General features: G+C 43.4%; 1 protein-coding gene across 18 annotated transcripts in view; it reads left to right on the forward strand.

Moving 5' to 3' along the window:
* The window catches only part of LOC139578647 (receptor-type tyrosine-protein phosphatase F-like), a 432132-nt gene that overhangs the window by 278536 nt on the left and 139189 nt on the right, over positions 1-14407 (forward strand). For 10 of the 18 annotated variants that reach the window (XM_071406531.1, XM_071406533.1, XM_071406536.1 and 7 more), the window contains exons 5-7: positions 5718-5906; positions 9569-9586; positions 12612-12722. In XM_071406531.1, coding sequence (XP_071262632.1) covers positions 5718-5906; positions 9569-9586; positions 12612-12722 — 318 coding nt within the window. The remainder of the gene's footprint in view (positions 1-5717; positions 5907-9568; positions 9587-12611; positions 12723-14407) is intronic. The other 8 variants (XM_071406534.1, XM_071406544.1, XM_071406539.1 and 5 more) reach the window with 1 other exon arrangement.

Here is a 14407-nt window from a genome sequence, read left to right on the forward strand (position 1 = left end):
CTGACACTGTTGTCGTCCATGTGGGGTCAAACGACATCAGGAGGGCTAGCTCAGAACATCTGAAAGTGGATTTTAAAGAACTAATTTTAGCATTAAAATACTCCAAAAAACAGCCAATCATTTCAGGTCCAGTACCATCGTTGGGACGCGGGTGTGAAAGATTCAGCAGGCTACTGGCAATACACATCTGGCTAAAATATTATTGTAGCTCTGCTGGAGTCACTTGTATAGATAACTTTGACACCTTCTGGAAACAGAAGATACTCTACAGGAATGACAGAGTCCATCCAAATCATCTTGTCCCCTAGACTCTTCCAAGGCTGCGTTGAAACAATGACTTATCAATGACCCAAGACCAGCTCAGTTAATCCCTACCATTGTGACAATGAGTCGGCATAATGCTGCATTCAATATACATTATTCTAGGGGTGTTGGCAGACACAATGTAAGTATCTTAATTTATGTCCCCCTAATTTCCCTGAATACCTCTGTTGTATGCAGTAATCATGAGCCCATGAACCAGAGTTACACTGTTAGCACTGAGGCGGTGTGCCATAGTAGGTAGACCTCTCAGCTCCAATACAAATAACATGAGCAAGTCTACTTCTGATAAGCTTCCCAGTAAAGCATTAAAAACAATCAAGCATCCCAGAAAAGTGCTACAAATAGCCATATTAACATATGCAGCATATGCAGTCCATGATGTCAATAACTTGCTTGTAGCAGATGACATTCATAATCTGAGTATCTCTGAAACTCACTAAGATAATACCTTTGATGATACAGTGGTAGCAATACATGGTTAGAACATTTACAGAAAAGACAGAAATGCCAACGGGGGTGGTGTTGCGGTCTGTAGAAAGAACCACGTTCATATAAAGCTTAGCGACGATCTAATGTTAAATACTGTTGAAGTAATATGACTACAGGTTCATCTGCCTCACCTAAAGCCCGTTCTGGTGGGAAGCTCCTATAGACCACCAACTGCTAACAGTCAGTATCTGGATAATATGTGTGAAATGCTTGATCATGTATGTGACATCAACAGAGAAGTATATTTTCTGGGTGATTTAAATATTGACTGGCTGTCCACTCAAGAAAAATCTTCAAACTGTAACCAGTGCCTGCAGCCTGGTTCAGGTTGTCAGTCAATCTACCAGGGTATTTACAAACAGCACAGGAATGAAATCATCAACACGTATTGATCACATCTTTACTAATCCTGCAGACATTTGATTTAAAGCAGTATCCAAATCCATAGGATGTAATGATCACAATATAATAGTCATATCTAGGAAAACTAAAGTTCCAAAGGCCGGGCCTAATATTGTGTATAAGAGGTCATACAATACGTTTTGTAGTGATTCATATGTTGACTATGTAAACAATATTTGCTGGTCTGTGGTGTGTAATGAGGAGCAACCAGACGCTGCACTTGACACATTTCTGAAATTGCTTATTCCAGTTAATAATAAGCATGCACTCATTAAGAAAATGACTGTTAAAAACTGTTAACTCCCCTTGGATTGATGAGGAATTGAAGAATTTTATGGTTGAGAGGGATGAGGCAAAAGGTATAGCAAATAAATCTGGCAGCTCAACTGATTGGCAAGCGTACTGCAAATTAAGAAATCATGTGACTAAGCTAAATAAAATGTAAATAAACTATACTATGAAACAAAGATAAACTAGATAAAGAATGATAGTAAAAAGCTTTGGAGCACCTTAAATGACATTTTGGGGAGAAAAGCCAACTCGGCTCCATCATTCATTGAATCAGATGGCTCATTTATCACAAAACTCACTGATATTGCCAACTACTTTAATGACTTTTTCATTGGCAAGATAAGCAAACTTAGAGATGGCATGCCAGCAACAAATGCTGACACTACACATCCAAGTATATCAGACCAAATTATAAAAGACAAGAATTGTACTTTTGAATTCCGTAAAGTCAGTGTGGAAGAGGTGAAAAAATTATTGTTGTCCATCAACAATGACAAGCCACCGGGGTCTGACAATCTGGATGGAAAATAACTGAGGATAATAGCGGACGATATTGCCACTCCTATTTCCCACTTCTTCAAGTTAAGCCTACTAGAAAGTGTGTGCCCTCAGGCCTGGAGGGAAGCTAAAGTAATTCCGCTACCCAAGAATAGTAAAGCCCCCTTTGCTGGCTCAAATAGCCGACCAATCAGCCTGTTACCAACCCTTAGTAAACTTCTGGAAAAAATTGTGTTTGACCAGATACAATGCAATTTCACAGGAAACAAATTGACAACAGACTTTCAGCACGCTTATAGGCAAGGACACTCAACAAGCACAGCACTTGCACAAATGACTGATGATTGACAGAGAAATTGATGATACAATTATTGTGGGGGCTGTCTTGTTAGACTTCAGTACAACTTTTGACATTAACGATCATAGTCTGCTGCTGGAATAACGTACACTACCGTTCAAAAGTTTGGGGTCACTTAGAAATGTCCTTGTTTTTGAAAGAAAAGCACATTTTTTGTCCATTAAAATCACATTAAATTGATCAGAAATACAGTGTAGACATTGTTAGTGTTGTAAATTACTATTGTAGCTGGAAATGGCAGATTTCTTGCTCCCTCTGCTGTTGCCTGAAGTCCACGATCATCTCCTTTGTTTTGTTGACGTTGAGTGAGAGGTTGTTTTCCTGACACCACACTCCGAGAGCCCTCCGAGAGCCCTCACCCTGTAGTCTGTCTCGTCGTTGTTGGTAATCAAGCCCACTACTGTTGTGTCGTCTGCAAACTTTATGATTGAGTTGGAGGCATGCATGGCCACGCAGTGATGGGTGAACAGGGAGTACGGGAGGGGGCTGAGCACGCACCCTTGTGGGTCCTCAGTGTTGAGGATCAGCGAAGTGTAGATGTTGTTTCCTACAGACCGCAAAGCCGACAGTCAGTATTCCCTTAAGACCGCGACAGTAAAGGAACCTATGGGATTAGTTGCTGAAGCATGCGGGGCATGTGAATTACTTTTTTCTCTCCCAGGTATGGTATGGGAGCAGAGACAGAGATGGTCAGACAGCAAGAATGGGACTTGACACAGTTTAAATAATTTGCAATGGCATTCTAAGAAGGCTGCGTTACCCTCTTTCCTCCCTCTCCTCCATATTGATAATGACCAGGGCACATCCCCAGCTCCCCTTGGGGTACTATTACAGTATGTCATCTCTTAGTGAGACACTGAAAAGACAAAGGCTTCCTCGGGGCAAATGGTTCCTCACAGAACTTCAAGGCATCCTTGCCAGTCGACAATTAACTTCTTTCAAAGTGGGTATAGAGACGACAACTCATGGAGCTCCAGCTCTTATTGTGTGAGGGGGGAGAGAACAGGCAGTTCTTACCTAAGTCAGAGCCTAAGAGCCCAGGAAGGAGCAACACTGATAGGCTACAGTAGATGTTTCCCAGTGACAATCAGCAAGACAGTCTGCCAACCTGCCAGCCAGCCAGCTAACCCCTTTCTTCAGTCCCCTGATTCATATGACAGTTGTTTCCCATAGCCAGCCAGCCCCTCCTCAGAGTCCTCAGGGTTCATGTGTCTCTTTCTCTCCATGGGATCCCACCTCCCTTTCACAGCCAGTCTCTTTATTAGAGGGTTTCCCAGTGTCTCTCTGAACTGTCCTTTACTCTTCTGAGCCAGACGTTTGTATCATTGTGTGCATCCCAAATTAACCAAAAATGACCCATAGGTTTCTGGCCAAAGGTAGGGCACTATAAAGGAAATAGGGTGCCATTGGGGAAACAATTATTGTCCTTTCACTCTTGAGGTTTTCTTCTCTGATTCAGAGGGGTTGGGTTAAATGCAGAAGACACATTAAATGCATCCAGTTGTCCAACTGACTAGGTATCCCCTTTCCCTTCCCTTTCCCATTCTGTTTCTTTACAGGACTAATAGACACCCTCATCCTAATAAATTACCCCCTCTTTACACTACCTGCTATTGACTTTCCCCTCTGTAGTACCTGGTATTGACAGAATCACAGCGTCACCATTGTTCACACTGCCTCAGGTTACTGTCATACAAGGGTAACGACAGGTAGTGGTATGCGTCCCCAAATGGTACCCCATTCCCTTTATAGTGCACTACTTTTGACCAGGTACCACACAGTTCTGGCCAAAAGTACTGCACTACATAGGAGATAGGGTGTGATTTGGGACGCATATACTGTTGTCACATCACCTTGCTCATCAATACGGGCTTGGCTGCTGTCTGTCACGGTTGCCGATGTCTTTTGCATTTTCACTTATCCATCAAGCGTTCAAGTTACTGTACTCTAGCTTGTCCCATTGAAGCCTGTTAATTACTGTAACTGCAACAAACTTGGCAAAGGGGCAGGATTCGATTAAAGTTGAGTTTTTATTTAAACAGAAAAACACGGCGAATTAAACAGGTTTCAATAAAAACATGAAGCTTGAGCTTCCCGAGTGGCACAGCAGTCTAAGGCACTGCATCACAGTGCTAGAGCCATCACTCAGATCCGGGTTTGATCCCGGGCTGTGTCGCAGCTAGCCGCGACCAGGAGACCCGTGAGGTGGCGCACAATTGGCCCAGGGTCATCTGGGTTAGGGGAGGGTTTGGCCGGATAGGATGTCCTTATCCCATCGCGCTCTAGTGACTCCTTGTGGTGGGCCGGGCACATGCACGCTGATTTCGGTTGCCAGTTGTACGGTGTTTCCTCCGACACGTTGGTGCGGCTGACTTCCGGGTTAAGCGAGCAGTGTGTCAAGAAGCACTGTGGCTTGGCGGGGTCGTGTTTCGGAGGACGCATTGCTCTCAACCTTCGTCTCTCCCAAGTCCGTACGGGAGTTGCAGCGATGGGACAAGACTGTAACTACCAATTGGATATCATGAAAAAGGGGTAAAAAGTACAACAACAAAGTTTATGCCTGGTACCGATCCTTGTCCTGGTCCAGTCTACACCAGTTTACTTACAGTATATACTGTAGATATCCTAAGCTTCTGCATCAGTTATTTCAAGGTCCTTCCAATTTATTTCCTTCAGCACTTTCCTTTTCTAGAGTACCTGGAGATGGGGTGTATTTCCTCCTTTCACACACAAGGGAGAAGAAGGGAAGCATGGAAAGGGATTTCAGGCATTGATTGTATTACGTTTTTATGCAGAATTTGACAGAGGCTGGCATTTGACCACACTTATCCTTCCAGATGATCATACCTGGGAAAGCAGGGGACCCTCTCTATCTGAATGCAATTTATCCAGAGTGAAATTGCGTCTCGCACTCCGGCCTCACTCTCCACAGATCCATGACGAGAAATTCCATAGGTGGATTAGTCACGCCTTGGCCTAGCGATATTTACATTGGGGATGTATTTCACAGTGTTTTAAAGGCAACCACCTCACTGCAGCTCAAGGCTGTGGGATGAACAGGCCAATCACAGAGGAGAGCACAGACCATGACTGATGGGGTGGTCTCACATATCAAGATGTGAAGGAAAGAAGTCACAGGCTTGTGTGTGTGCGTGTGTGTGTGTGTGTGAGAGAGAGAATGCATTTAATGGATGACTGGTGCCTTCGTTCAGTGTTTCTCAACTTTTTTATACCAGGGACTACCAGCAAGCTATGTTCACTCGTGTCAGGGTCCACTTACATTAAAACTATCATTGTACTATATACAGTATATCATATACACTAACCACCACTCTCTCTCTCTCTGTGTCTCCAGAGGACCAGATTCCCCATGGGTTCCCCACCATAGATATGGGACCCCAGCTGAAGGTAGTAGAGCGGACCCGTACAGCCACCATGCTGTGTGCTGCCAGTGGCAACCCCGACCCAGAGATCTCCTGGTTCAAGGACTTCCTCCCTGTAGATATCAACAGCAGCAACGGAAGAATCAAACAGCTCCGCTCAGGTACAGAGTCTCCGCACGGTCCCCACATACTGTACATGGTTATTTCTGAGAAACACAGTATTTTGCACCATGCCATGTCAAACACACCCAATAAAATCACTGAAATTCAATATATATTCCAATGCTGTGTTGAACAATGATGAGAATATGCATCTATTTGGGTAGAATGTATTTTTTTAAATTAAAATGTAATTGCCAAATCACTCCTTAAAGTTGTGAATAAATGTTTCTCTACTTTAATTTAACTGCATACAGCTCTGTAATTCCCTCAGTGGCTCCTGAAAGGGATTGCTGCTGCTGTTCTGTGCCTGTGGTGCCTTCAGTACCAGATGCAGGCAGCCATTCGTCTTAACATTATAACTAACCACAAGGCTCAGTACAACTCAGAAAGGTGGCCTGTTTCCAAGCACTTATTTAGTTAGTAAGGCAGGCGCAGCAAAGCTGTCCGGCTGTGGACTTCATACCTTTGTACTACAGGCCTATACCCTCCCTACAGTCAGTTTTGAGGGGGAAACAGTTCATGAAAATGTTGGAGTCTGGCTCCCTACTCCCTAAACCCTTAGCATCAATGCAACCTCCAAAAGCATTCCAGATAGGCATCAACTATTGAACCCCAGCCCTGGCAGCATAGAATATAATATAGAAACAGAGGTATAATTGCAGTGTTTCACCTCTGGCTCCTATCCACAGACACAGAGAGAGGAAAGGCTGAGAGAAGCTGTAGGATGTCTCTGGTCTGCATTGTAAATGGCACCATATCCCCTGTATAGAGCTCTATAGGGCTCTGGTCAAAAGCAGTGCACTATAAAGGGATATAAAGAGAATAGGATGCCATTTGGGACACAGGCTATGTGTAGCTTTGAAGCCTGTGGAAGCTGGAGGATTTCCCCAGGCAGGCTTCAGCTGCAGAGGCCTCAGGTGAAGACAGATCCTCCCGCCATGATGTATTATTAACATGACAGCACTGCAATTTTCTTCAATTTGGTTCATAGCGCTGGCTTGCCTTCCTCGTCACACATCGGCTGCATCCTAACTGTAACCTTATTCCCATCATAGTGCACTACTTTTGATCAGAGCCCTGGGTTCTGGTCGAAAGTAGGGCACTATGTAGGGGAAAGTGTACCATTTGGGATGCATTATAATCCGACTGCAGTCAAGCACAAATGGGCATGTCTCTTTTTTTCTCTTCTTTTTTAAGTGCTGCCCGTTCGCTAAATGTCTGTCAGAGGTCAACTTGACATTCAAGCAATTTATTTGTTCCAATACAATTCATTACGCGCTCGTGAGATTACATTTGCTCATAAATTAGTATCCCTATTATAGGACCTTTTATCCATCAAGGAATGCTAATAGCCAAAATTTTCCATTTGAGACCTTTGCACTCTGGTAGCAAATGAAAGACAAGTCAGTATGTGTCCTTTGCGTCAAATGAAGCTCAGAGCTCTGTCCCACCTCTACTAAGGTTGCATCCCAAATGGCATGCTATTCCCTACATAGGGTGACATTTGGGATGCAGTCTTAAACATGTCATTGTCTCCCGGTAATTACCGATAGGCTTGTCCAAACCAGGAAGTCTGGCCCCTGACATCGATCAACACTGTTTACAATGCAGGCCACACAAAAAGCAAACAGACACTCATCCTGACACTCCTCCTCTGCTGTCCTGGGGATCTGATAGGGAGGAAGAGAGGTGTGGGGGAGGAGTAGGAGTGGAAGAGGAGGAGGATTAGTGTCTCTAGAAGTGGCTAAACCTCTATCCTTTCCGGTAAATACTCCTGGAGTAGCAGGTGTACCAGGCCACGGCTCTGTGTGTGGAGTAGTCACTCAAACTCTTCTGGGTCCTCCTGACTCACCAGGGTTGGATCCCAAATGTCACCTTTTCCTCTTTATAGTGCACCTCATTCCCTTTATAGTGCAATATTTTTGAAAGGGGCTTTATTCAAATGTAGTACACTATATAGGAAATAGAGGGTCATTTGGGACACAGCCTAGGTGATTGGTGATTCTCTCCACTGCAGCCTGCTAGTAACATAATTAGCTGAGTTTTATTATGCCATCCTTGAATTATTATGAATATGTATATGGTTAATGATGACATGATAAAATGTGTTAAATATATACGGTCATAATGTTATGTCCTTGTGAAGGCAGAGCATGGACTAATTAATTCCAAGGTAATAGGTTATTGTTGTGCATTAACCCCAATGTATTTCTTCACCATATAGGAAAATGAATACCTGCCTACTGTATCCAGGATATTGCGAAAACATAATAAAGTACCATTATTTTTCACAATTTACCTAGTACCTGCTACACTGAAATCTGTCATGGACAAAGCATGTGATATTCATACTGAACTAAAACCAACCTCAGCTCAGTACATGGAGGCTGTATGTCTGTCCTGGCAGGTCTCAGCGTAGACCCAGTCCTCTTTAAGCTGCTGATGACCTCATCAACATGGGACACACAGCTTTTAGGGGGCTCTCCGTCCTCTTCTCTCAACCCCTCACCTCCACCTCTATGCTCCTGTTTAATGAGTGGATACTGGTTTGGATTTATTATCCAGATCGTGTGTATCTGTATAGTAACCAAACCGACTCCTCCAACGTTTGTCGCATATGACTAAATATGCCCAAATGACCCCGTACTAACAACTACAGGAATAATCAATGAAATCAAACAATATATTATTTGTGAAGACAAAATATGCAGCTAATTAGTTAGAGGGTGGTCCACAAAAAAAGGATAATTAATAAAAATGTATTTTATATGGCCTGTTCAATACACATGTTTAAACATGTGATTTTAACGGCTATAACTTAGTCATATTGAGATGTTTCAGTATGCGAATAACACTGCACCCACCTAAGACTTTCTCTCACAATGCAGCAGCAATATCACAACTTAGGCTACTGTATTCCAGGGCACAGGTTTCTTAGTATTACATCAGATACTGTTGTAGCCTGTGTTTGTGTTAACCTCATTACGACAGGAAGCTGAACAGCCCAGATTAGTTAACCTGTCTAGAGTTAGTCTGTAGACATTATCAGAATGTCTTAGGTAACAGCCAGAAACAGGCCTGTTTTGGGTGGACGGCGGATCACTATTCAAGGTTGATGTTGATGGCCAGGTGTTAACACAAACAAGCAGGTGGGGAGAATAAGTAGCTTTGAAATCATAGCAGACTGACAGCTCAGTAGCACAAATAGCCAGGTGTATAGCATAAACAATTATGGGGAGAAAACAAATATCCAGGTGTACACAACAGAAAGAGTCAGGATTATAGCACACAGCAGGCAAGTGCAGAGCAGAAGTAGTCGGGTATTCAGAAAATAGGCAGTCAGTACTAGGATATTACGAAATAAGTACTGGTTACAGATAACCGGCTTAGTCAGAGTTACCACTCTGTTACCACTCTGGTACGCTCACCCAACACAACAAAACACAAACTTGTGTTATATCCAGAAATGTAAAAAGCAAGTTTTTTATAAACATGTTGAGGGAGAAATAGCTTCTGGAATTCAATACTCAAGTTCTTCTTCACTCTGCCGTTTCTTCTCTTTTTTCTTTCTTTCTTTCTGTCTTTCTTTCTTTCTTTCTTTCTCTCATCTTTGTACTAATGCTTCTCTCTAATCTTATTTGCATTCAAATTACCTCTCCAGGTGGTACACCAATCAGAGGTAAGAATGCTGGGTACACAGAAAACTGTCCACTCACGTCATCCTTCCTGTCCTCCTCCTCATTCTCCTCCTCCATTCCCTCCTCCTTTCACCTCACAATGTCCTCATCACCAGTTGTCTCACTCTCTCTCTGGGCCCTGACTCCTTCTCCACATCAGTACATGACCCTTTGTAAGTCTGTCTGGTCAATGGCACCTCTAAAAACACAAACGTCAAAGAACGAATCTACAAAATCCTTACTAGACATCCCACTCAAATTAAACCGTCTTAACGTTCACCTAAGAAAACTGTAACTTCATAGAAAGATGGACCTGCTTAAACTGTAGATTAACAAAACATATGATTCATATTTTGAATGGCAGCTCTATCCTGAGCGTAGATCGTGATCTCTTGACCACTCTTTCAGTTTTTATATTCCTAGACTCCTCGCGATGAGCCTGACATTACTGTATTTCCATTCCCAACGTATGGCGGGATTGACACCTGCTATGATTAGTAGTCTGTGATGTGTTTTAGAGGTGGTCAACGCTGACCCCTGTCTGAGCACTGTCCTGAGAGGCTGTAGTCAGAGGCAGGAAGGAGGAAGAGGTACTAGATTGCATTATTAAAGGTTCAACTTCGTTGGGCAGAGTGAGAGTGGAGCATCTGGCAGCTAGCTACACTCTTTATTGAGGGTCCTAGAATCTCCATGGCTGCGCCTCAAATGGCACCCTATTCCCTACATAGTGCCCTAGTCAAAAGTAGTGCACTATGAATAGGGTGCCATTGGGGAAGCAGGCCATCTCTCTGTCTCTCTAAGTTGTCTTGTACCTCTGGCTTATTTTATACAAGAGAGAAAAGCGAGAGCAGGCTTCGGTGATTGGGTCAGAATGAACTTCCCCATTTGCCTGCTGCTCATCTCGTCGTCTCTCTCCAGAGATAAAGAACATCTCATCTCATCAAGGGGTCTCACTGCCATGAAGACGTGCGGAAAGGAAACATGTTCCAAATGGCACCATTATTCGCTATATTGCGTTACTTTTGACCGGAGCCCAATGGGCCCTTGACAAAAGTAGTGCACGGTATAGGTAATAGGTTGTCGTTTGGGATACATTTAAAATGGGTTCCACAAGATCCAATCAAAGAGGAATGGAAAGGGTAATACATATTATCCATTTCCAGATTTAACTATGTGGCAATAACCAGCCACTGCTGCGTTCCTCTGCTCTCCGCACATCGGAGACAGGATTTCCCTAGCCTACACCAAGCGTTGATCACTAGAAGTTAAGGCTAGAGGGAGAAAGCTAAGACCTTGGAAAGAGAACTGTACATCAAACACGTCTCTCATTGTCATTCTGACACAATTGCATTGTGATATGGAAAGGAAATGTCTTGGAGGGAAGAAAGTCTTGCCTGAGTTGGGCTCTGTGTGTGTGTGTGTGTGGGGGGGGGGGGGGTATGAATGAGCCAATCGGAAGCTTGTCTGCGTATATGTGACGTTTGTAGCAGCAGGATAAACATCTCAGGCAGAATCCTCTAGATGATTGACGTAACATGGTGGCTGCTGGATGAAGATATCTCTGGGCGCCCATCCATCTCACCTAACTCCAGATTCACATGGATGTCACCACACACTTTTATTTCTATGTCCAAATTTTATCAGCAGTTGTGTGACAAACTCATCCCATATGATGCATTTCAGATTCATTTCTGAAATATATTCTCACATTTATTTTCGATTAATATTCCGTCACTGATCTCAAACTGCATGACGTGTGTAACATCACGATCAAGAGCATCCCTGTACATGAACACCTGACACACAATCATGTTGTCTGTCAAAACCGATCCAGAGTCTACTGTATATGAATAATTGTTCATTGTATAAAGGAAAATGCACTGGGATGTATGCTTTGGTAAATGGTAAAAGAAAATGATAAACCACGTGATCACTCAGAGTGAGCCGGAACAGGTAAGTGTTACGTTCCTGATCCAGTCTTCATGTGTCATCCGTTTTAGACAGGGACGGCCAAAGAGGACTGTCGACAAGAGTAGGAATAAAAGAGTCTTTCACTCCCCTAGTCTGTTTTTTCTCATTTGTTTCCTCACTGTTTGAAAAATGGTTCCCGTCCTCACTGTCACTAACAGTAGAGCAGGTGATAAGAACTAATCAGTGGTGAACAAAGCAGAATTGATTAGTGATTTGTGGCTAGTTCATCTGTGAGGCTGAAGGCTGAAGCTTTGGCGGAGTGATGGGGAGATCGTTAAAGTACAGCAGAACTCTTAGGGATTCCCATCTCTCTGTACTAACATTGTCATTACTCACATAATGGCTTAGGCCTGTATTGGACTTTAGTATTGAAAAGTGAGAAGATAAAGATATGTTTTCTTGTTTATGAGACAGCAGGTTTAGAATTCCTCACTTTTAAATTACTGTATGTATTTTTCTTACTTGATTTGCTTTTCTCCTCTGTCCAGTCTTACTGTAACATCAGGATGAGCTATAGTTCCTGTTAAATACCACATATGAGTACTTCATGGAAATTGCTATTGCGTCGTTTCTGCAGTATTTAGGTCCCTAATAAGAAGCGTAATGTCCTCTTACCTGTCCGAAAAGTCGGCTTGGTTATTTGCATTTTTGTTTAGGCAAATGTGTGTGTGTGTGTGTGTGTGTGTGTGTGTGTGTGTGTGTGTGTGTGTGTGTGTGTGTGTGTGTGTGTGTGTGTGTGTGTGTGTGTGTGTGTGTGTGTGTGTGTGTGTGTGTGTGTGTGTGTGTGTGTGTGTGTGTGTGTGTGTGTGTGTGTGTGTGTGTGTGTGTGAGTTTGAAGTAGTGTAAGTCTGAACACGCATTTCAGTGTGCATTAACTGCATTTTGTCCTAAATGTCACCCTGCACCCTATATAGTGCACTACATTTGACCAGGGTGAATACGGCTCAAACAGTCAAAAATAGTACACTATGTAGGGAATAGGGTGCCATTTGATATGCAAACCATGTATCCATCTGAGTGGACTCTGAGGCTTGACAATGTGCCCTCTCCCTTCAGGAGCTCTCCAAATAGAAAACAGCGAGGAGTCGGACCAGGGCAAGTACGAGTGTGTGGCGGTCAACAGCGCCGGGACCCGCTACTCGGCTCCGGCCAACCTATACGTGAGAGGTAAGAGCCCTCCCTGCCTGGCGAGCGAGTCAGTGCTAACAGTGGGGGCCATCCACCTCTCCATAAAGTATCTATTCTATTCTATCACTTCCCTCACTGCTCTCTGGTCAAGCGCGAAAGACTAGTGTAAGCTAACCCACTCCACAGCTACACAACCAGGTCTGCTCTCTGGTCAAGTTAACCCACTCCTCTCCACAGCGAGCCTGGTCTGGCTATACAAATACTCCACATGGATCTATTCACTGGCTGGAAACTGACAAATGCCAACCAACTACTTCCTCACTGGAATAATAGAGCACCTACCCAGCCAAGCAGTCAGTGAAAGGCTCAGACTAACCTGTTGATGCCTGTTCTTGTCATGTCAATGTTTTGTCTATTCTCTGTGGGGGGTGTTTATTTTTCTTGATCTTTTATTTTCTCCTGGGTGATTCTATACTCCCTATAGGCCCCTGGTAAAAAGCAATGCACTATATAGGGATTAGGGTGCTATTTGGGATGCTGGCTTGGTGAAGTGGAGAGAGTTGTTATATGCTGGTGGTACATATGCAGTCTTGTAGACATACTGTGCATACAGGAAATAGACACCTCGTTGGTTACTGTCATCCTGAGTGTAGGAAATTCCCCTATCAACAGGATGCTATGCATTCTATGGCTGCGTCTCAAATGGCACTCTATCTCCTATTTAGTGCACTGCCTATTTGTTCTACTACTACAAAGCAAACAGGGCTGATGTCATATCAAACTCACCCCCCATGGTCTTTTAGAGAATAATGTTCGGCAGCAAACAATTCAATTAGCCTCTATTCCGCCAGCCAATATCAGGTTCTCAAAGGCAATTTCCATGCTTCAACTCAAGTTGGTTCCTTATGTCCCTGTTTTATGCACACCCACAGGTTTTTACCGTGCTCATTGCAAACACATTGGAAAAGTTCACCAAGGGCAAAGAATTAAGTTATTCACACCTTTTTATGTTACTGATGTCACTTCTCCCCCACTCCCCCTCTCTGGCGCTCAAGGGCACCAGGCAACCCATCATTACGCACACCCTTCGCCATCATTACGCGCATGAGCACTTCATAGGACTCACCTGGATTCTATGACTTTATTGATTGTCTCTCCTATATCTGTCACTTCCTCAGTTTCTTCCCCATGTCTGCATTAATGTCATTTTGTTACCCCTGTCCAGATGCTGTTCTATGTTTTGTTATACAGTTGGAAGTTTACATACACCTTCGCCAAATACATTTCAACTCAGTTTTTCACAATTCCTGACATTTGATCCTAGTAAAAATTCCCTGTCTTAGGTCAGTTAGGATCACCACTTTATTTTAAGAATGTGAAATGTCAGAATGATAGTAGAGAGAATGATTTATTTCAGCTTTTATTTCTTTCATCACATTCCCAGTGGGTCAGAAGCTTACATACACTCAATTAGTATTTGGTAGCATTGCCTTTAAATTGTTTAACTTGGGTCAAACGTTTCGGGTAGCCTTCCAGAAGCTTCCCACAATAAGTGTATGTAAACGTCTGACTTCAACTGTATGTCCGTTTATCCATTAATCTTCACTCCCTGTACTTGCTTCTCGTCTCCCAGCGTCTGTCCTTACAGAATGGAGACACCAATATTGGAAGCATCAGGGAGTTTTTTTGTTTTTTGTTGGGGTTGGTGACGTCAGGCCCGGGTA

Source organism: Salvelinus alpinus, chromosome 6 (assembly GCF_045679555.1).
Source record: "Salvelinus alpinus chromosome 6, SLU_Salpinus.1, whole genome shotgun sequence".
NCBI lineage: Eukaryota > Metazoa > Chordata > Actinopteri > Salmoniformes > Salmonidae > Salvelinus > Salvelinus alpinus.